General features: G+C 43.7%; 1 protein-coding gene across 1 annotated transcript in view; it reads left to right on the top strand.

Annotated features, from left to right (window-relative positions):
• KCNQ5 (potassium voltage-gated channel subfamily Q member 5) overlaps positions 1 to 23,913 on the top strand; it is a gene marked incomplete at both ends in the record, with an annotated part of 573,038 nt that overhangs the window by 364,701 nt on the left and 184,424 nt on the right. The window contains one exon of the mRNA XM_082855769.1: positions 14,626 to 14,716. Coding sequence (XP_082711895.1) covers positions 14,626 to 14,716 — 91 coding nt within the window. The remainder of the gene's footprint in view (positions 1 to 14,625; positions 14,717 to 23,913) is intronic.

Genomic DNA, 23,913 nt, shown 5'->3' with positions numbered 1-23,913 from the left:
TTGTGAGATCGCCATCAAATCTGAATGAGAGCCTTACTGGGTAGAATATTCTTTTTTTTTTTTAAACCTTTTTATCAGAGTATAATTGCTTTACAGTGGTGTGGTAGTTTCTGCTTCATAACAAAGTGAATCAGCTATACATATACATAATCCCCATATCTCCTTCCTGTTGTGTCTCCCTCCCACCCTCCCTATCCCACCCCTCTAGGTGGTCACAAAACACTGAATTGATCTCCCTGTGCTATGAGGCTGCTTCCCACTAGCTATCTATTTTACGTTTAGTAGTATATATAAGTCCATGCCACTCTCTCACTTCGTCCCAGTTTACCCTTCCCCCTCCCCGTGTCCTCAAGTCCATTCTCTTCATCTGCATCTTTATTCCTGTCCTGCCCCTAGGTTCTTCATATTGTAGGTTTTTCCTCTCATCATTTTGAATATATCATGCCACTCCCTTCTGGCCTTGAAGTTTCTGCTGAAAGATGAGCTGATTGTCGTATGGGAGTTCCCTTGTATGTAAGTAGTTGCTTTTCTCTTGTTGCTTTTAAGAATCTCTCTTTAACTTTACTTTTTGCCATTTTAATTATAGTATGTCTTGGTGTGGACCTCTTTGGGTTCATTTTGTTTAGGACTCTCTGTGTTTCATGTACCTGGATGTCTGTTTCCTTCCCCAGGTAAGGAAAGTTTTCAGCTATATTTCTTCAAATAAGTTCTCTGTCCCTTTCTCTTTCTCTTCTCCTTCTGGGACTGCTATAACATTGATGTTCTCTCAGAAGTCTCTTAAGCTATCCTCTTTTTTTTCATTCTGTTTTCTATTTTCTGTTGAGCTTGGATGATTTCCACTATTCTGTCTTCCAGCTTGCTGATCTGTTCCTCTGTATCATCTAATCTAATGTTGATTTCTTCTAGTTTTTTTAAAAAATTTCAGTTACTGTATTCTTCAGCTCTGTTTTTTTCTTTATATTTCTAACTCTTTCTTAAACTTCACACTGTGTTCCTCCATTCTTCTCCCAACTTCATTGAGCATCTTTTTGATCATTACCTTGAACTCTTTATTGGCTATGTTGCTTATCTCTACTTTGCTTAGTTCTTTTCTGGGGTTTTATCTTGTTCCTTTGTTTGGAAAATATTCCCTTGTCTCCTTATTTTGCCAAGTTCTCTGTGCTTATTTCTATGTATTAGGTGGGTTGGTTCCATTTCCCATCTTGGAGAAGTGGTCTTATGTAGGAGATGTCCTCTGGGACCCAACAGCACACTCTCCACCTGTCACCTGAGCTATATGCTCTAGGGGTGCCCCCTGGGTGGGCTCTGTGGGCCCTTCTCTTGTGGCGGGCTGACTATTGTGGATGTGCTGGTAGGCAGGTTGGCCCCCGTCCCAGTTGGCTACCAGGTCCTGCCTTGTGCAGCGGCTGCTGGTATGCTGGTTTGCAGGGCCAGATCCCAGTGGCTGGCTGTGGGGCCCAGGGAGCCCAGGTTTGCCGCTGACGTGCTGATAGGCAGGTAAGCCCCCAGCGCTACTAGGCTGGAAGAAGAACCCCAAGCTGGTGCTTGACTGCACCAATGTCCTCCTGATAAAATGAGCCCCCAGATGGCTGCTTCCAGCATCTGTGTCCCCAGCGGAAGTCCCCGTTGCCTCCTGCCTCTCTGGGCGTCTTTCTGAGATCAGCAAGTAGGTCTGACTCAGGCTTCTTTCAGATTACTGCCTCTGCACTCGGAGCTTGTGAGACTTTGTGCACTCCCTTTCAGAGTGGAGTCTCTGTTTCCCCCAGTCCTCTGGCTCTCATACGTAAGCCCTGCTGGCCTTTACTGCCAGCTGCTCTGGGGTGGGGGCTCATGTTTCCAGTGCAAGACCCCTGTGATTGGGAGCCCAGTGTGGGACTCAGAACCTCTGCAGTTGTGGTTTTCCTCCTGTTTGTTGGTCATGTCCCTGGGGATGTGGGTCTTGACTAAACCATGGCTCTGCCCCTCCTACCCATCTCGTTGTGGTTTTTTCTTTATATCTTTAGTTGTGGGAAATCTTTTCTGCTAGTCTGCAGGGGGTTCCTGTAGACGGTTGCTGTGTAGGTAGCTGTAATTTTGGTGTACCCATGGGAGGGAGTGAGCTCAGCCTCTTCCTGCCCCACCACGGTAGCCACGCCCACCTCAGTTGTGTTTATTATATACATGGAATCACCAACTTCACTGTTTTGGAAACAAACACAAAATATTCTTGATATCTATCTACATAGCAGCAGCAAGAGAAAGCAGACCCTTTTACTTACTTACCGGGCCCTGGAGGAGTGTCTACAGTTTTTTAAACTGACTACAGTATATTTTTAGAGGTGGGAAATACGTTCTGTCTAGTGTCTGTCTATGCTTGCCAGCTTTGCTGGTCCATAAGCTATTCAGTGGCTCCACTCAGTGTGATGCCGGCTTTCAGCTTCCATTCAGCTCAGGTCACCAAGAGCAACAAGTGCCATTGTAGGTCAGTCCCCAAAAGAAACATGCATCTTCCTTTTATCCCTTGGGCAGGTACTTACATGTGTAGTAGTTTCAGAGTTTATGGTTATTACTATCTGGAGACATCTGTTTTCTGGGTTTATTTTTTTCTGATGTTGTACCACATCATAAAGTCTACTGCCAAGAGTACTTTACTTGCAAAGATTTTGTTTTCTGCTGTTTTAGTCACTTTACTACTTTATTTCTGTAGGCCAAATAGAGAAAATCAGTAGCAGTTACCCACTCCATAGCCCCCATAGCATAACCTGACTCCATTGGGTTGAAAGTTTTTATTCTGTGAGACTTAAAAGTCTCATTTCACGAGAAGTGATGGGTCCTCCTGGCATATGTGTAACAAAGAGCTGCACCGAGATTTCCCATGTAGTGCGACTGCTCTCAGGAAACCTTTTAAGGAAAACCTATTTTTAAAGTAAGTGGATCATATGGGTCCACTTATGAAACAAATTCATAATTGATTTTTATTACCAAATATAGGACTTTCAAATAGCTTTTTGCTTAAAACTTTAAGCCTACTTTTATCCCCTTTTACTTTTCTTCCAATAAAACTATTTAAATAAATTACTTCAGAATTTCTGTTATTCATTTTCAGATAATGTAATGGTTATTATCATATATTCATAGAAACTAGCAATGATTAAGTTATTATTTGCCTAATAAATTGACCATCTTTTATGGAAAAATCATTCAGGCCAGACAACTATTGTCAAACATCTTTTAACATATGTTTTCAACCTTTGCCATAGCTCACTGTCTTGAATAAACAGACCTTTTGAAAGAAAGCATGGAAAACTTAATCCACATGGGTTCATATTATCAAAACTATTAGACTGGATTATTTTTCATGGTGTCAGCACCAAAATTACCTCTTGAAAAGATGCCTTTAAAAGGAACATTCACATAGATTGTACAATGTTGTCTCTTCCTCAGCCTTTGCAGACAGCTTTTATTTCATTCATGGCTGTGGTTAGCACGCTTTTCTGCTGGGGCCCCTTTCTCAGTCGGGGAACTGCATGTGGCCTGTTGATCAGCAAGGCAGCCTTGGTCAGCAGTCCTTAGTGCTCATTTTAAGGGTGAGTCTCTGCCTGGTCACTTCAACCGACTCCTTTCCACGTACAGACTGCAGCCCGGCAGCTTCTCGGTGCTGCCACCTATTAATTCAGAGCAGCCTCGAGTCCTTTTCAGAAGCTGGAGTAGCAAGGGATTGGACGCTGAGGTCCAGCAGGCCAAGGCTGCTGTGTGTCGGGAATGCACTGCAACTAGTCAGCCTGGGGAACGTGGTCACACCTTCCAACCCAACTGTCTTACCACGTTGTCGTTCACGTGGGTTTGCCTAGACACACCATGAAGTTATGTGAGCACCTCAGACCCTGCTGGGCACTGTCCCATGTTTTACATTTTCAGATGTCCTGCTTTATAAGCAGAGGTTTTAGATTATAAGTCACTTTAATTCTTTCATGATTTTATCCTTGTTAAAACTTGTAGAAATTATGTAGCAATTATGTGTCAGTGTGATGCTCAGTTGGCATTTTTAACTCAATTTGGTATTTATATACTTATTTGTTATGTTAAAACGCAAATTCTGAGTTTGATGCTGCCTCATTTAGTCTTTAAAACAGCTCTAGGGGAGAGGCAGTGAGGTATGTGGACAGGGGGCTGGATGGGCCAGAAAGCAGGAGTGTGGGTACCAGCTGCCACATGACTTACTGGCTCAGAGGAGCAGCACATGGAAGGGTGAAGTTCCATTATTATATCCCATTATCATATCACACATGGTATTGTGCAGAAAATAGAGCAGATGGGGCTGCCCGGAGGGTCTCTCTGGGAGAATGGAAGAATTAATGTTCTGGTGGGGATCTTAAAACCCAGGCCAAGGAGTTTGGATGTGACAGCAAAAGAAAGGAACCATAACTTTTAAAACGGAATTGGCATGATAAAAGCAGTGCTTTAGGGAGCAGAGCCGGGAAAGCCTGTGCCAGCTGAATCCCAAATGCACCATTGCTTTGGCTTGATAGGTCATGGGATTTCACTTCTGCAATTCAAAATTCAACAGATGTCACCTTCTTAGTAAGACCTTCCTGGACACTCTGTCCAAACTTTCAAATCCCTGAGTGTCTGCATCCTGTCCTTTATTTAGCAGTTATCTCTCTGTAACGTTGTATACATTTTATTTATTTACATTGCTTATGTCCCAACTCTCCTACTAGAATGTAAGGCACAGATTTTTGTCTGTCTTATTCACTACTATGCCTTCAGCACCAAGAACAGTGCCTGGTACATGGCAGGCCCTGAGTAATACATGTTACATGAATAAATGAATTTGCTAGTACAAGGCCTGATTCTGGTTACTGGTAATAAAGTGGCAAACAAGAGAAATAATCTGTTCCTGTCCTCGTGGAGCTTACATTCTAACAGAAGAGACCAAAATAAACAAGCAAATAAGAATCCCAGATGACGCTGTTTGCTCAGAGGAAAATATAACAGGGTAACAAAGATATAAAATATCAAATAGAAAGCTCTCCTGTTGCATACATTGACTATAGGACAGTAGGAAAACTGGTTTTGTTTTTTATTTTAAACTTGTTGTCTCTGAACCATATACACTGGTTTTCAGTCTCAGTGGTGTTTCCTGGAAAGGACACAGAAACAGCTTGCTGAGGCAAGGACCTGACTGGTGGGTTTCTGAATTGCAGACCTTGGGCCCTTTAGGAAATAGTGTTCTGTTGCCTCTGAAGACAAGCACAGAACATCTGGGGACTCTTGGAGTAGGGAGTTGGTAGTTCATGCTAGGAATAAATGAATCAAGATTAACATCATAAAATGTAAAAGCAACAGATGTAAACAGCTCTTCAGAAACTTAAGTGAGAGAAGTTTAGGTTTAGTTTACATTGTTAAATTTGACCCAGTGGTGTCATTTGCTTCTTTAGAAGAGTGCAACTTTAGGCTGCATTAATACTCCTACTTCAAGGAAAGGGGAGTTACAGACAAAATCAGGCCTTCATCAGGTATACCCCAGACACCCTGTATCATTCAGAAAGGACTTGAGGCTGCTAACAGGGATCTGCACTGTTATAAACGAGTCACAAATTCACTGCCGAGCTTCCTAGCAGCCAAGGCAAGGAGACAGCTATGTTAAAAGATCGCTGCCTCCATAAAGTGAAACACCATCATTTTTCCCAGAAGCAACGGATAGTGCTTTGGCTTGATGGATCATAGGATTTCACCTGTGTTCAAGACACAAGTGTTCAGAGTTTTCTTACAAACCCCGTGGCTCAGCTCTCCAGACCTCTCACCAGGTACATATCCTCCCAAGAGTTGTAGCGTCTGTCCTGCCTGAATTTCCACTTCTTTTCTTCAAGGATATTATAAACCAGTGCTTTGCTGAAATCAAGACTTTTTATCTATACTCTATGCCCCTGATATAGCAAGCTGGGAAACCAATCAAAACAGGAAATAAGCACAGCTTAGTGTTTCTTACTGTTGGTGAGCCTGTGTTGCTTTCTGGTAATCATAGCTGTTCTCTTGAATTTATTAAAATTCACTTGCTTATATTCTATCTGGGATATTTCTAGGAGTTGTGATTGAGATTATCAATATACAAAGTCCAAGGTGCCCTACTTTACTCTTTTTTTTGACACTCAGAATATTTTCCTCTCTTTAGTCATTTAGGATCTATTATATTTTTTAAGATTTATTAACGTTTATCCATAAAAGTTTTTCAGTTTCATCCACAAACACTTTGATGCCTTATAACATAATAAATCTGGACCCAGCAACATAAAATCATTAAAAATGGCCAACAGTTTGCCCATCATTTTGCAAGAAGATGTTTCTTGTGATAAAATCCTGAGAAATTTCTTACCTGATACCTCATTGAACAAATACAAGGTGAAGTACAGAGGAACTCTTAAAATATAGTAAATTGATTAAAGGCTTTTTACTCCTCAAGAAAACAGCAAAAAAGCAAACATAGTTTCATGAAAATAGTTCTATGAGCAATCAAGGTAATGAGGTCCGAGTACACAGGTTGTCAGTGGCCACGATTGCTCCATGCCCTGTGACGTGGCAGGAAAAATACAGGAAAATGAGCGAGTGTGTATCTTCAAGACAGTCTTTTTTGAAAGCAGACTTTTGCTGATAGCTGGGCAGTGGAAAGTTTGGGTTTGGACTCCCTGGCAAGAACTGAGAGTGCAGATATTTCATGCTGATGACTAAATGCTCCATCTTTTGCTGAGACTGGAGGATAATGATGGGCCTGAGTCAAACTTGAGGGATGCGGGAAGGAACGGGATGTGCTTTTAAACAGCAGTGACTAGGAGACAGACATGGGCGCTGTTTCACACGCGGGGTGTGTGTGATCTGAGGGCTGACGGGGAGTCGTGGTAAAGCCGCCTACAGTGTCTGCAGAACAAGCATGGAGGGAGGGGTGCGTCCTCGGGGTCCAGACCCTGGTGAGGAGGGTGAGGTGAGGAGGGGCCCCGGAGCAGGACACCTGGCTCCAGCAGGAGTGTCTGTCACAGGCCTGTGCTTCTCTAAGTGCCGGGGGCTCAGGAGCTGGGCCTGCACAGTCGTCCACCAGAGACGTCTTTACAACAGCCTCTGGCTCGAGAGGGAGCACAGTCAGATCCCTTCTCACCACTGGGATTCCTGCTCCTGGGTGAGAAGCAGACCCGTTGCTTCCGCTCTGAGGGGGGCTCTTGTACCGCTCTGGGCCTCTTTCTTGTTTTCACTCGCTGGCATCAGCCTGGCCCTCTGCGGAAACTCGCCGTGCAAGCAGAAACCGCCCTTTTCTGGATCCTCTGATCTCCTTTTCACCCCACACAGGTGTAAAAGGCAGCGTTTCTCTTTTTGAAACTCTTAGCTGATGACCTAGTTTTGCAACTTCACAGAGGTTACGGTGTCAGTATTTATTTCTCAGGGTCTTTATTAATGTGTAGGGCTCATTGCACCTGAAAAGCAATATTGTGCAGTGTTTTTAATCAAATATTCCAGCTCACCTTTAAAGACACCAAAAATGTATTTAATTTTTGCTGCTTTGCAGTGGAAGCTAGGGCATGCGGTGGATAGATTTCATGTGCAAAATGCCCTTTTATGGAAAAATTATGCAGAAAGGACATTTTGCAAAGTGCCAAGTTTAGAAATAAAGGCAAATTTAGGATGCTGGAAGAAAAAAAATGGTCTCCAGCCATTTCTCTTGTGGTGAGGTTTTGATTTCTTAGGGAGCATGTCCTCAGGCAAGTGCGGGGGCAGCCGGTGGGTCGTCTGTGGGTCATCATTCACAATGCACCTGTGAGGTCTTGCCTCAAATACGCACTCTATTAAGATTTCTCTGGTGGTCCAGTGGTTAGGACTGTGCGCTTTCACTGCCAAGGGCCCGGGTTCAATCCCTGGTTGGGGAACCAAGATCCCGCAAGCCACAGGCTCAGCCAAAAACAAAAAACAAAAACAAAAAAATACACACTATCAAAGCAATACTGAAAAATGTATGAGAAGTCAGAGCTGGGGTTGAATTTCCTTGCGAAGTTATTTCTGAAGAGTTGTTTTCTTTAAAAACTTCCTATCTACTTCCTGTTAGTCTTCTTTATTTTAATCCCATGATTCCAATCCATTTAAGACATTTGAGATCTCCCCTCCCGCAGAGTTTTCCGACCAGTTGACTCACGTGGACAGTTACGCATGGAAAGCGCATTGTCCCCCAAAAGACTCGCCAAGAGCACCTTCTACGTGGGACTGTGTGGTTACGGCAGCCCACAAAGCCCGTGCTGTGAGTCTGCCTGCCAGCTGAGCTCAGCTCGCTGAGAGCCCACGGGCGGCATCAGCCCTGCGTTTCCCTTCTCCACGGCATAGTTCACAGTGGCTCCTGCGGGGCGGGGTGTGTGTGTGTGTGTGTGTGTGTGTGTGTGTGTGTGAATGACGTTGCGTAACTTGCTTTATTTTCATATCACTTTAATTCTTGCAAAATGAACCCCTGCTCGAAGCATGACCTTGGCTTCCCAAGTCATGGACGTCATCTGTTGCACAAGCCCCCATGATATTTCCAAGTAGAGCTTTCTACCAAAGTAAATCTGGCAAATTGGTTCTTAATTAGCCCACAAAAGCTGATGGTAGTTTTTTTTGTTTGTTGTTTGTTTTTGCGGTACGCGGGCCTCTCACCGTTGTGGCCTCTCCTGTTGCGGAGCACAGGCTCCGGACGCGCAGGCTCAGTGGCCATGTCTCATGGGCCCAGCCGCTCCGCGGCATGTGGGGTCTTCCCGGACCGGGGCACGAACCCGTGTCCCCTGATCGGCAGGCGGACTCTCAACCACTGCGCCACCAGGGAAGCCCTGATGGTAGTTTTCTGGAATAAACATAGAAGGTTTTGAACTGATAGTATTTTGCATCATAAATGCCCTTCTTCTCCTCTTAGAATAATCTCTGCTTTCTAAAGGACGAAAGGTCTACATCAAAGTGAATTTCCTCAGAAATGAAATATAAATGATTGCTTCAGGCAAAATAAAAGCCAGTAGCTGTTACAGAATAATTTTGCAGGAATACAGATTTTGTGATATCTCAGGATTAATGTATAAAAGAAAGAATATTCATATTTTTTCAAAATTATTTTAAAACCTACCTCTAGGGGGAAGATAAACAATTAGGATTAAATATACGGAAATAAATATCTAAAATGCTCTAGGATCGGAAAAAAAAAAAAAAACCTGACCTAAGTTGGTGACCTCCACCAAACAGGCCATTTTGCAGCTCCCAGCCCCTGGCCTCCTCAGATATCTCCCACCACAGGCTTCTAATTTTTTGTGAGCCATGGACCCATCATCAGTCTGGTAAAGCCTGTGAACCATTCCTCTGCATAATGTTTTTAAATGCATAAAATACAGGAGATTACAAAAGAAAAAAATTATATCGAAATGCTATTGTTAAAATATTTTAAAAGTTTCTGATATAGTAATACATGTGCTTCTTTATTAATGCGTTAAAAAAACAACTCCCAGAAGTGGGTCTAAGAACTACCATAATCTTGCAACAGTGATGTGGCAAAATCAATATTTAAGATGAAACAAACTGTTTCATCTACAGCTGTAAAATGGTATATGAAAATATCGGTGATTTCTCAGAGTGACAGTCATGCGTCCTGCTGACGCCATCATGGTTTTTGCCATGGTTCGTGACAAAGATGTAATTTTTCCCCATCCGCTTTCACAGCCCCTCAAAATTCTATCCGCAGACCTCTTGGAGGCCCGTGGGCCCTGGATTAAGACACCCCTTGTCCAGTGATTGTTGCCTCTGCTCCCACTTCTGTTCAGCCCACAGACAGGTGGAGAGGGGGCATTGAGAGCATGCACACAGGTGTGGGCCCCTCAGGAGCAGGGAGATCAGCAGAGCCACACTCAGACCCAGCGGTGCAGGCTGTCCCCTCAGAGATGACGCTGTCAGCCCAGTGCTTCTCCAGCCAGGGAGTCTGTCTCTGACAGGGCCACCAAGAGCCACTTCACAGCAGCATGAGTCCGTCCTTCTCCATGGTGTCACTCTCCAAGATGAGGAAGTGTCCCCAGATATCCTTCATGCCACTTACCCAAACCTTCTGTGCTCCGTCTGCACTTTCTTCTATGCTCGGTCTACACATTCACTTCCTCCAGGAGAAAAGCACTTCCATATTCCAGCCAGACTTTGCGCCCAAGTTTCAGACGCACAATTCCACGTGGATGTCCAAGACTGGATTTGTCCTCTTCTCCTCAAAATCGGTTTTTCCTCCTCACTCTCCTGACTTTTCCTCTCCTGGCTTGTTAAGAGCATCACCAATAACTATGGACAGACACCTCAGGCTTCTCAGCACCCCCTCCCTTCCCAGCCTCTACCACTGAGCCCAAGAGTTACCAAGTCAGGAAGCTCCTGTGTTCACAGCATCCAGTCTGCCTCTCTGTCCTACCCTCATTTCTGCCAGTGAGTTCACAATGTAACCTGGTCACCATCACTCCCAACCCTGCTTCTCAGGTACTCAGAGACATCCTAACACACATGCCTGCCGACTTATTTTCCCGCAGAGCAACTCTGATGATATTAGCTTCCTGTTCAAAAATGTTCAGTGGTTCCCACTGTCTCCTGAACTAAGGACAGACCCTGACTTACCCACCATGGCCCCAGACTCCCAATTCAGCCACCTGTCTCATCCTATGCTACAGTTAAGCTCGATAACTTTTTGTTCCATGAAACAGGGAGCAAATACTTTATCTCATTCATATTCTGCCATGTTGCCTTTCTCCTGTGATACCCTCTTTCTGGAATGTGTTTCTCCAGAAACTTCTCTTGTTGAAACCCAACCGTTCCTTCAAAGACCAGCTCCAGCAACACCCATATTTGGAGATTGTCTTGATGTGCTTCCATGATTCCCAACTGAAGAGAACCCCTCCCCACTTTCAGGCACTGGGGCATTTCTCCTAGCACGTCTGTCTCTACCCTTTGTGATGACCCTGTGTGTTCACCTCACACACGGCACTGGTTCCTTACAGGTAGGGGCTGTTTTGATTTAGCTCGTCCCTCGGTTGTGCTTGGCATGACATCTTTTGCGGACATGTTTTCAGTGGAACCAAGATGATTCCTATGTAAAAAATGAACTTGCAGGAATGACCTGCCTTACGTTTTTCATGAACCACCAGAGGATAAGCTAGCTAGCAGGTGTTCACTCACTCTACCCTGTTGATTACTTAGTGAATTTTGGTGACACTGTACTTGCACCTGGCCTTCACCCACACGGGTGAATGGCCTAGAGTGTCCTTCTCCCCAGCCACCCAGCCATTGTGCTGACCAACTCCTCCTGGGCCTTCAGGGCTCATTTTGGTCCATACGTGCTTCAGGAAGTCTTCCCAAACCCCAAGTTGGGCTTCGTGGACATTCTACCTGTGCAGTCCTATGGAACCCAGAACTTTGAAAGGTGCCACACTTGGTGTCATGCTCTGCTGTCACCATCTTGAAATTCTTAATACTTTTTAAACAAAGGGCCCTCACGTTTTCACTTTGCACTCAACTCCACAAGCGAAGTAACCAGTCCTGCCTAATCCCTCCCCTCTTGTGTGCTCCTGGCGTCCCCTGTACCTTCCCTGTCCTTGGAATCATCACGCAGAACTTTAATTTTCTTTTTACATCTGTTTACTACCCTGTATGCCTCAACAGATCCTGAACTCTGAGAAGGCAAGAAAAGAAAATCTTATTTATTGTTATATCCCTGTGGCTCAGCCTGGTATTATATGCTTAATCAATATTTGCTGATTGGACAAGTGGATGAATGGTTGAGGAAAGGAAGGAATTCATTAATGAATGCATTTGTTCATCAAAGCCCCTCAGGCAGCCAGGGCAGTGCAGGTATTTGGCTTGCTGTAGTCAGGTGGGTCCCCATAGAAATAACAGAATTCTAGCACAGAAACTACTCTTATCAGAAAGGGGAGGGTAAGATCAGCTCAAGGAAGAAAATGGTCAAAGTAGTGACATGAAGGGAAAAGATTAAGCAACACCCAGCAGTTAATGAAGAAGCCGCTAGCAAAAGGGCTCGTGATGTAGGTCTTTTTGGGTTATTTTGTTTTTGCTTTTTGTTTTTAAATAGGATTTACTTTTTTAAAATTAATTTATTTATTTAGGGCTGTGTTGGGTCTTCGTTTCTGTGCGAGGGCTTTCTCCAATTGTGGCGAGCAGGGGCCACTCTTCATCACGGTGCACGGGCCTCTCACCATCACAGCCTCTCTTGTTGCGGAGCACAGGCTCCAGACGTGCAGGCTCAGTAGTTGTGGCTCACAGGCCCAGTTGCTCCACGGCATGTGGGATCCTCCCAGACTAGGGCTCGAACCCGTGTCCCCTACATTAGCAGGCAGACTCTCAACCACTGTGCCACCAGGGAAGCCCCTGTAGGTCTGTTTTGAGCAAACACAGAGATCATGAGGCTGCCATTGGGATGCCCTTGGAAGAAGGTGTCTTAGTGACTGAGTCATCCCCTGCTTGCTTCTCTGAATGTTTTCTGCTGAACCTGGACTCAGGAGGCGTCTACAGATAACAGCCCCTCACTGGAGGCAAACATCTGTCACTCTTTACTTGATGCCACGTCATCCTCCAAACTCCCTCAGTGATCCCTGGATTTCACTTTCTCGTGAGTAGTTCGGGGGTCTGTAGGTGCGCTGGAATTTGATGTCTAGTTTACAATTCCCAGTCTGCTAGGGCCAATTTAAAATATAGTCCAAACAATCCTGAATCATCAGGTACATGGGACAAAAGTATGATGAGTTGTTATTAACTCACGTACCAGGTTTTCTCCCTAGTAGAGTCCTTCCTCCTGAAGGCTTCTGCTGTTCAGAATAACTACCTCCCTCTCAGTTGGAAGAGATAGAGAAGTACCCCCAGAAGTCTTGCTGAGCCAAGAACATCACTGCCGTCCTCCTCTGTGCTCCTCAGCGACACCATGTGGCAACTCAAGGACAACAGTGCTTGAACCCCTCTTCCTGCCAAGCAGCCAGGGATGAGTCACAATATGTTCTTAATTCTCAGTTTCCGTATCTGCAAAATGGGAACAATGAGATTTCTACTGCATACATTTGAGAGGATAATGTGGATAGTGCATGTGAAAGGGGCTTAGCTCAGTATCTCGCTTATACGAAACCTCCGAATGTGAGTAATTATCAGCATACCCACTTCGGGTTCTGTGCTGAAATAGATATAAAGAAATAAGGAATACATGGTATCAATCAGGAGTCAGCAAACTTTCCTCTAAAGGCCAGAGAGTAAATATTTCAGTCTTGTGCTTAGAGCACAAGTCTCAGTTCTGCAGTTCTTGTGTGAGCGCAGCCATAGGGAATACACAGGTTAATGGGTGTGGCTGTGTGCCAATAAAACTTTATTGGTCTTGGACTTCCCTGGTGGCGCAGTGGTTGAGAGTCCGCCTGCCGATGCAAGGGACGCGGTTTCGTGCCCCGGTCCGGGAAGATCCCACATGCCGCGGAGCGGCTGGGCGCGTGAGCCATGGCCAATGAGCCTGCGCGTCCGGAGCCCATGCTCCGCAACGGGAGAGGCCACAACGGTGAGAGGCCCGCGTACCGAAAAAAAAAAAAAAAAAAAACCACTTTATTGGCCAGATTTGTCCCCGGGCCATAAGTCACCAATCCCTGGCTATCAGCCCTTGGTGGTAGAAAGACGTGCAAATTCATCAGGGCAGGTCAAGAGGAGGCAGAGGCCAGCTGTACTAAAGAACACAGAGCTGATGTTTTACAGGAGATTGTAGAGTAAAAGGTGAGATGGGTACGATGTGAGTAAAAGTAAGAAATGTGACTTTTAGGGAAAATAGCTCAGATATTGGGGTTTTTTTTTTTTTTTTTTGAATTCCAGGATAAGTAACTTCAACTTTAAAACTGAGCCTGCCCTTTTTATTAGACGTTTACTTTGGGAACTCGGCTCCACCCCCCCACCGGACTCCAGAAGTTCCGTATTTCTATAAATAAAAATGTCTGTAGATGGACTAGTAGAAAATGCTCTCTGTCACTGCAGCACAAGTAGGGCTGGGGGCATTTCTCTAGGGGTTTGACCGGAAGGGAATGGAAAGCACATGGGTAGCAGAGGAAGTCATTTTCTATTCTTATTATTACTATAACGAAATGGCAGATGAGAAACCAGGAACAACATTAGACTCTGAAAAGGAGCCAGTGGCTTAGTAAGCACTTAGAACCGTTGACAGTTCACCAAAGCTGCCAAACGGGGGCATGGGTCTGCTCCTTTGACAGGAGAGCAGCTACCACTTATGGTCCCAAACAGGAGAACAAAACACATCTGGGCCTTTCAGGACCCCTGCTTGGGAAAGCCCTTTATAGGAAATTTGCAGATTCTTAGCTGTGGACATTTAAGTACAGCACGCAACACACACGCATACATACACATGCACACACACATTCATCCTTCTCATCAGTAAAGTTGCAAAGGAGCCCCATTTGCACTGGACATCACATTGTATTTTGATATTCAAAATGGCTAGTCCCTTTTAGGGCTGTTATGATTTAATCAGTGCCAATTCAAATGGATCTGGTGCTTTAGCCATTAGAAATAAGAACTTAAGTCTGTCATGCTAAGGCAAGTTTCTCATCAAATTTCTCTTTTTCTGTTGTTTTACAGTTTTCTCCTTGTCTTTGGTTGCTTGATTTTGTCAGTGTTTTCCACCATCCCCGAGCACACAAAGTTGGCCTCAAGTTGCCTCTTGATTCTGGTAAGTGAAACATATGAACAAAAATGTACATAAAGTTTACATAATACAAGAATTGTCTATAATATTTATGCAATGCATTTTGTCCCACGAAAAGTTATCTCTAGAAAAAAGAGAGTTTCTGTGAAGTGTAAAAGTTTCAAAGGTCACTGAAACATTTGCCTGCCGTTTTAACCTTTAGTCAATCCCCAAGAATACATAGAAATATTCTAGATTGCTGTTACTTAGCAGTATCATGTGTTATAGTTGCATCGTAAGTAGAAGGCAATACTTGGAAGCAGGTTTAATTATGTTTCTCTATGGTAATAAATTACAAGAAGAATCAGCATCTCTGAGGTCTCTTACAATATTGCTAAAAGTTACAGGGTAGAGAGTGTTTTCCAATAACCACAATTTAGCAGTAACTATGTATAGTCGGCCAAGAACCATGAGCATATGGCAGGCACCTCCTAAGAAAACAGAAGGCTTCATGCTCTTTTCAGCCAGCAGACTGCATTATGAATTTTGCTGCTAATGAAGTTACCTGGTGAGAAGTTCTGCAGTTTGCTCGGTTTCCATTATGCTGTCAATCCTCAACCACAGAGAATTGCTCAGTTCATTTTAAAATGGAAAAATACCCCAAGATATTTTAGTCTGAATTATTCTGGGCCTTTTAAACTCTTATACTTTCTATTACAACTGAACTATAGCGCTGTATACTCAAATCACATCTGATTGAAAGTTTGGTTCATTCACCTCCATTTTGACCCACTCACTCGGCCCCAAAAATCAAACTTGACAGTCTCAGGACTGTCTGAATGAACTATAAATTGGAACAACTCACTTTTTTCCATAAAACCTGCTTGACTAGAGAGGAAAAGAGAGACCGAGTGGGTGGGGTAAGATGGCCATGTGCCTTAATAAATAGAAATTGGTTATGCACAGCAGCGAGCATTTAATACAAGAAAAGTATTCTTACCTTGAAGGTGGGAAGTGAAGGATGTGAGCCCATACAACCTGGGCAGCTGCTCTTTCCCCTGTGCTCGCAGAGGCTGGTTTGTGCTTAGAGTGCCAAGACTTCATCAAGTCTCTGCCCTGTGACAGGGAGAAATCACTTTTGAACCTGGAACAAATCTGTCCCAATTCGTCTCCATACAAATCGTGCTCAGCGGTATATTGCTAATGTCAAGGTTACTATGTTGAAACCCAAGATAGAAAACAGATAGACCGAAGAGCCCACTGGGGATTTGTTCCATTTACAAGGTTCCATTCGGGTAGCAAGTGGGCTTTTAGCCTCATGCACCCCTTTGATAACAACAAATAGTCTGAGCCAAGGTCTAAGGCAGAGCTGGCTTTGGGGTACATATACAGAACTACAGCTAGGAATTTTAGATCGAAAATATAAATCTGATTTTTAGACCTGGGAGCATGAAAAACTGGATTTACTGCATGACCAATGGTATATATTATGAGTAAATCAAGCATTAAGAATCTTGTAGAAAGGTTTCTTTTATAACCAGGTCAAGAATCCAAAATATGAGGTTTACATCCTCCAAATCTCTGAAATATAAATTCAGTCACTGCTTATGAGTTTCTAAATAATCCAGAGAAACTCACATTATTCAAAAGCCAAAAGCTGGTTAATATCATGATTTTTAAAACTTCCTGAGCAGTGGACAACTGACCAGAGTTCAGTAACTAGAGTGCATGTGAGCAGATAAAAATGTAGACGTTTTACACATCGCTCATCTTTTTTATTTTGCCAGCTTTATTGAGATATAATTGACATATGATATTGTGAAAGTTAAAGTGTGTAACGTGACAATTTTATATACATACATATTGCAAAATGACTACCACAGTGAAGTTAGTTAACAGTTCATCACCTCACATGGTTGCCATTGTGTGTGTGGTGTGTGTGTGTGTGTGTGTGGTGAGAACTCCTAAGATCTACTCTTTTAGCAAAATGGTCAAGTGGACAGTTCAGTACTGTTAGCTATAGGCACCATGCTGCACATTAGATCCTCAGAACTCATTTGTCTTATAACTGGGAGCTTGTACACTTTGACCACCTTCACCCATTTCCTCCACCCACACCTGCACAACCACCAATCTACTGCGAGTTCAGGGGTCCCACATAAGTGAAATCATACAGTATTTGTCTTTCGCTGTCTCACTTATTTCACTAAACATAATGCCCTCAAGAGCCATCCATGTTGTCACAAATGGCTAGATTTTGTTCTTTTTATGGCTGAATATTATTCCAATGTGTGTGTGATATATATATCACATCACATCTTCTTTACCCCTTCATCTGTCGGTGGACACTTAGATTGTCTCCATGTCTTATCTACTGTAAATAGTGCTGCTGTGAACATCGGCATGCGTGCAGCTTTTCGAATTATAGTTTTCTAGGGATGTTTGCCCAGGAGTGGGATCGCAGGATCATATGGTAGTTTTATTTTTTATATTTTGAGGAACCTCCATACTGTTCTCCATAGTGGCTGCACCAATTTACATTCCCACTAACAGTGTAGGAGGGTTCCCTTTTCTCCACATTCTGGCCAACACTTCTCTCTCACTTTTTAATAATAGCCATTCTAACAGGTGTGAGGTGATATCTTATTGTGGTACTGATTTGCGTTTCCCTGATGATTAGTGATGTTGAGTTCGTTTCATATACCTGTTGGCCATCTGTAAGTCTTCTTTTACCCCTCAGTCTTCTTTTACCCCTCAGTCTTTTTTTTTCCTCTAATGCCCTTGTTTTTAATCAGGTCTATTGAGATAACAGTTTACATAGAATAAGCATCACCCATTTTAAGTGTATAGTTTCATGAGTTTTGAGAAACACATATTGTCGTGTGTATTAGTTTCTTAGGGCTACTGAAACAAAAGTACCACTGTATATATCATATATATTTCATATATGTCATATATATGATAATTATATACATCATTATGTTGAGTGAAAGAATTAGATATCATAGAGATAGTCTTGTGTTTGGCTTCTTTTACTCAACATAATAATTTTGATATTTATTTGTATATTTTTTAATTGAAGTACAGTTGATTTGCAATGTTGTGTTAGTTTCAGGTGTGCAGCAAAATGATTCAGATATATATATATATGTATATACTTTTTCATTATGGTTTATTATAGGATATTGAGTATAGTTCCCTGTGCTATACAGTAGGACCTTGTTGTCTATCTATTTTATATATAGTAGTATGTATAGGTTAATCTCAAACTCCTAATTTATCCCTCACCCCTCCTTCCCCTTTGGTAACCATAAGTTTGGTTTTCTGTGTCTGTGAGTTTGTTTCTGTTTTGTAAATAAGTTCATTTGTATCATTTCTTAGATTCCACATATAAGCACTATCATATGTTTCTTATCTTTTTCTGGTTTACTTCACTTAACATGATAATCTCTAGGTCCATCCATGTTGCTGCTAATGGCATTATTTCATTCTTTTTTATGGCTGCGTAATATCCCATTGTATATATGTACCACATCTTCTTTATCCATTCATCTGTCGATGGACATTTAGGTTGCTTCCATGTCTTGGCTATTGTGTATAGTGCTGCTGTGAACATTGGGGTGCATGTGTCTTTTCAAAATAGAGTTTTCCCCAGATATATGCCCAGGAGTGGGATTGCTGGATCATATGGTAGCTCTATTTTTAGTTTTTTAAGGAACCTCCATAAATTGGCAGTACCAATTTACATTCCTACCAACAATGTAGGAGTATCCCTCAGTCTTGAATGCCTTTAGATTTAGCAAAGTAGAAACCAGTCCTTTTATGCAAGTGAGGCCTTTGTATTAAGCAGTGTAATAAGTGCTGCAGATGGATGGTCTCTGAAAGCCGTTGCTACATGGCTTTCTGTAGGGAGAGAGTTTGCATATCCTCCTATTTTTGTGCTATAGTGATAAATTGTCGAGGTGTATGTTTTAAACCAAAGTGTAATCTTAAAACCTACCTAAAAATATTTGGACTGTGTTGCGGGTCTAAGGTTTTACTGATGTTACTCTTTTCATCAGTGTTTTCTCCAAAGACTGTTGTGTTTTATTTGGACAAAAAAAGATCAAGTATAGCCTTTGTTTTTTTTCTTTTTCTTATTTAGTAATAAACTGGAAAAGCATGTGTATTTTAATTCTTTTCACTATCAGTTCATATAGTTAATTATAAAAGTTCAATCAGTTGTAGAATACTGGAAAAAGCCAAGAGAAATCTTAATTATTTAGGGACTGTTGTATTTATTCTTTTACCATGTGTTTTTGAAACAGTTAATCTGATTTCAAAGTCTGTTTATCCTCTGAATTTAACCAAACAGAATACATAGAACACAATTCTGACCCGCATTGTCTTTAGTTCCCAAGATGAAGCATATCTAAAGAATTGCCATCCAATAGTAATAGGAATGGCTTTTAAATGTCTGCAGCAATTTACAGTAAAGTCACTTTTGGTCACAAATACAGCACAGGTGTAAATTTTGAAGACTTATATGTAAATCACATATCACAGTTGCATATGTTTTCATAAGTCTGTCCATTTGGGGGTTTTTTAAACATTTTAAAAGATATTCCCACATTCTAACTCATTCTATTTCTGGCAATTAGAAGACACCCACGCTTCCGACAGGGAGCGCCTTTAGGCAGACCGGCCCCTGGACAAGCTTCCAGGGTACTCACCTCCTTGACACTCGCGCTTTCCACTTGTTTCCTTGAGCGCACCAGCATGTTAGGGGCAGGTGCCTCCTCACCTCCTGGGGTCCCCACGGAGTCCTCCGCTTTCTGTCCCCCACCCCAAGGGGAGACTCTCATCGTTCTCATCCAGAACTGCACTCCCCCTGCTAGTGAGTTCAGGAAACCACTTCTCTGTGTCTTGGTTTTCTCATCTGTTAAAAGTGGGTAGTAATATCTGCTACTTCATAAAGTTGTGAGGATTAAATCCCAGTGCTTAGCCCTGGGCTCAGCACAGAGAATGCATCAAATATTACAGTCACTGGCTCTTCCATATACAGTGGAACCTAATGGGGGCACAAGGGCAGTGAACCGGGGGTATTTGAAAAGGCTGCATTTGAGATCATATCGTACTTTTGCAATAGAAAACAAGTATCTCACCACAAACACTGTAAATTACGGCAGCTCTTCACACAGGCGTGTCCATCTAACCAGAAGTGACTCATTGGCACGCATTCAGTGCATGGCTCATGTGCACAATAACCTCTTATGTTGGGTGAATAAGGAAACAGATTTCTACTCTTGTAGTTTTCTGGTAAATGCATCTGATGATCATGCTCATGGCTTTCAAAGCTCTTCCCTCAGTGTCAGCTGGCTGGGTGGAGCCCTGCTGAGGGATAGCCCAGGATCTAACAGAGCGGCTTGCTCAGCTCTGGGCACAGAATTTATGAACTCGAGAGGACAATGCAAAGCCGTGTGCCCAAGTGCCAGGGACAGTGAAAAGTTGGTGTTGATTTCCTAGGTTTTGTAAATTCTTCAGAACTGTAAGGGAACTAGCATTTTTTTAAGTACCTTTCACATATCAGACTCCTTGATTTCTTATTAAAACAAAAGAAACCAAAAAAACCCTTGCTATGTAAGTATTATTCCTCCCATTTTACCGTACCACGTTGTACAAGAGCCAGGCTGCGTCCCAGGCCTGGCTGCCGCCTCGCACCCTCCTGTGCCTCAGTCGAGACCGCTGGGTCTCCCCAGTGTGTTTCCAGGGCTCAGGGAAGCTCTGCCGGCTGAGGCTTCCTTGTGGTTCTGTATATGCCAAGTGATGCCCGCGACCCTCTCATTTAGATTGTTAGTTTCTTTTTTCTTACAGAGTCCATCTACAAAGTTATCACAAATGGATGTATCCCTTCACACCACTAGCAGTTCTTTGTATCAACAATTCCAGGGCTTCCCTGGTGGCGCAGTGGTTGGGAGTCCACCTGCCAATGCAGGGGACGCGGGCTTGTGCCCCAGTCCGGGAAGATCCCACATGCCGCGGAGCGGCTGGGCCCGTGAGCCATGGCCGCTGAGCCTGCGCGTCCGGAGCCTGTGCTCTGCAACGCGAGAGGCCACAACAGTGAGAGGCCTGCGTACCCGCCCCCGCAAAAAAAAAATTCCAAATCTGATTTTGTAAACAATCAACAGCCCGATCTGTGGGGTAAACAGTCCCAGCTTGCTTTGTGCAGGTGAGCTGAGCACCGTGCTGGTGAAGGGAGCGCTCCTAGCTCCAGTTAAACTATTGTGGAAAGTTTTGTTTCGGTTTGTTTTGATTTCATGAGCCTGAGGTTGTATGTTTCTGCATTTCATATCCCACCTTCTTAACAGCAGTGCTGTTTTGGAGTGCATTTCCTTTGTATTGGATATCTTCTTGTCTTCCAGATTAATTTTAAAGTATTCATTTTGGCCTTTAAATGTAGATTGTCCAACATGATGATTTGTACATATTTCCAGTGACAAATCTTCACCTGATGACTTCTCCTCTTAATGAAAATGATGTATAGCATTTGCAAAATTTTCACTGAAGGTGGTCATTTCTAAAATTGCCCGCCCACAAGCAGTAAAAAGAATGTCGTTATCAGTTTTAGCAAGAAGAGAGTATCTCAGGGTGTTTTCTCCCCTGCCCTGCTGTGTTAGAAGGGCTCCCAACCACAAGTGGATTGTGCTAAACATCTGGACGAGACTCAAACACATGGTCAGAGATCCAGGTTTTCCCAAACATCTTAGCTGTTTGGCACCTTCTGAATAGTGTTTATGCATATTTGCTGGTTTTGCTTCGTGTAGCAAAACAAACATGGGTTTGCTGTTTCTGTGCACAATGAATCAGTTCCTGAAATGTGTACAAATCCAACTTAGGCAGATCTAATTATATCTTCAATGCACTAGTGTAGCTTACTATTTAAAGAAAATCTGTGGTGCATTCTTTTGTTAAGTGTAGAGTCCCCCCTGAAAAGCTAATAACTACATTATTAATATGTGTTCCATGTTTGTTTTCTTTTTCTAATGTGCTTACACGCGGGGTTTTGTGTTGTTGTTTTTTTTAATTGCTGTACACACGGTATTGAAGAATTAGACAGGTTGTTAACCATTTCCCATCTGTCAGTATTGGCAGAGTGGGGAATCAGCCACAGACACATTTACCCATCCTTGCAAAGTAGAAAGGCTTGCGCATAAAATTATATGGATTTGATGTAGAAGATTACATGAGATCTTTACGTTTAAAGCTCTTGCATGAACATCATAAGACAGGATAACAGAATGTCAGGACAAGGTTCCATTCGAGGGTCTTCAGTCTTCCATGGGTAGGAGATGTGAAGTGATCAGAACTGAGGAATGAGCAGTGCTCCTGTCTCTTCATCACACCCCTGTAATTTCCTGCAGAAAGCGCTCACAATATCCCAACCAACACTGAAAACTGCCGTTATTTTCCTTTGCTTGTCTTTCATCAAGGCAAATGCAAATAAACTTTAAAATGATTCATGGAGGCTAACGACCCTCATCAATCTGCTGATGACTGAAAAGAAGATGCAGGAGCAGTTTGCACCTACACTGAATCTTAACCGAGGGATAATAATACAGTAGGGGAGTTGCTCTGTGAAAAGTACTTCAGATTCAGAGGGAAGAGTTGTTCAAGTTGAAGATAATGGAATTATGCCTGAACAAGACCATGTCTCTATCCACAAGTAAGGAAGCGAAGAACTTCCGCACTTCTGACGTGAGCACCGGTGTCTCACCAGGTGGTCCAGTGTGTGTCACAGAACCGCTCTGCACGGTTCTGTGTCAGGACATGATGAGCAGCCCTCAGCCAGGCCCACACTGATGCTGACCCACTGTGCCCTTTGACACCACAAAGGCATATTCAGCCGAGAGGGAAAGAGAGCGACAAGGTGGTGCTAGAGGGTTGCTAGAAAATGATAGAGTCCAAGAGGGGTTGCAGCAGAAGGAAGAACGCCCTTCCCTTACCACCTTTCCAGGTTTAAGTAATTTCCACCGTTTGAAACCTGCTCAGACACCTGCTTCTGCCTGGAATGAACTGGCTCTTCCTTCGGCTTCCCTCAGCAGCAGCCGCTTGACGGTGAATCTCCTCCCTTCTTCATTTACTCCACAGCATTTCGGTGGCTCCCAGTGTCCGTGAGGCTTTGGGGGGAAACTGAGGATACAGCAATGAGCGAAGCAGGCAAAACTCTGTCATGGTGGAACGCACATTTGTGTTGGGAAGACATAGAGTAAACAAATGAACCAGTCAAGTGTTAAAAATAAAAGTAAAGCAGGAAGGGGCTTCCCTGGTGGTGCAGTGGTTGGGAGTCCGCCTGCCGATGCAGGGGACACGGGTTCGTGCCCCGGTCCGGGAAGATCCCACATGCCGCGGAGCGGCTGGGCCCGTGAGCCATGGCCGCTGAGACTGCGCGTCCGGAGCCTGTGCTCCGCAACGGGAGAGGCCACAGCAGTGAGAGGCCCGCGTACCGCAAAAAAAAAAAAAAAAAAAAGTAAAACAGGAAAAAGGAATAGATAACTGGGTGTTTCCATCGTGTGTTCAGAGAGGTCCACCGGATAGCGTAGCTCCTAGCAGAGACTTCAGTGAGGTGGGGCAAACCGCCGTGCAGCGATTAGAGGAAAGAACGTACCAGGCAGATGGAGCATCCAGGGTAAAAGCCTCGGAAGGGCCAGAGGACCAGGATGGTGGAGGGGGCGGAAGCCAGAGGGGGCGGAGGAGAGTGAGGCATGGCTCGGACTGTACAGCTCTGGAGCGCAGGATCCAAAGCTGACTCAGCAACAGCACTTCGTACAGTGGGAGCTGGTGGCAAATTATCACGAAATTTGATGAAAGAAGACGGCAAGACGGCCAGTGGTTTAATTGCACAGCATTAGTATTGAAATGTTCACAGTATCACAGATATGGCACTAAAATTAAGCCCCAGTGCAGTGCCTGACTTAGAATGGACCGGAGTAGGGTGTCACTGGTGCAGCCCTCAGGGGGCAGTCGATGTCATTCCCCCTCTCCTAATTCCCCGGGCTCCGGGCCTTAATTCGCTGCAGTTTTAACTCAATTTATATGAAGTGCCTCCTACCTTCCAGCCCCTGTGCCGGGGACTGGAGCCCCAGATATGAGTAAGGCACTGTCCTGCCCTGGAAGCAGATCTAGAGCACATTCCTGTCTACAGGCTCTGACACAGAAAAAAATGAAAAGCCTTGAAATCATGCGTTTATAGAGAATAAATTATG

The sequence above is a fragment of the Leucopleurus acutus genome (genome assembly GCF_964270905.1).
Source record: "Leucopleurus acutus genome assembly, chromosome: 15".
Taxonomy (NCBI): domain Eukaryota; kingdom Metazoa; phylum Chordata; class Mammalia; order Artiodactyla; family Delphinidae; genus Leucopleurus; species Leucopleurus acutus.
Note: the sequence above shows the minus strand (reverse complement) of the source record. Positions and strands in the feature narration are given on the sequence as shown.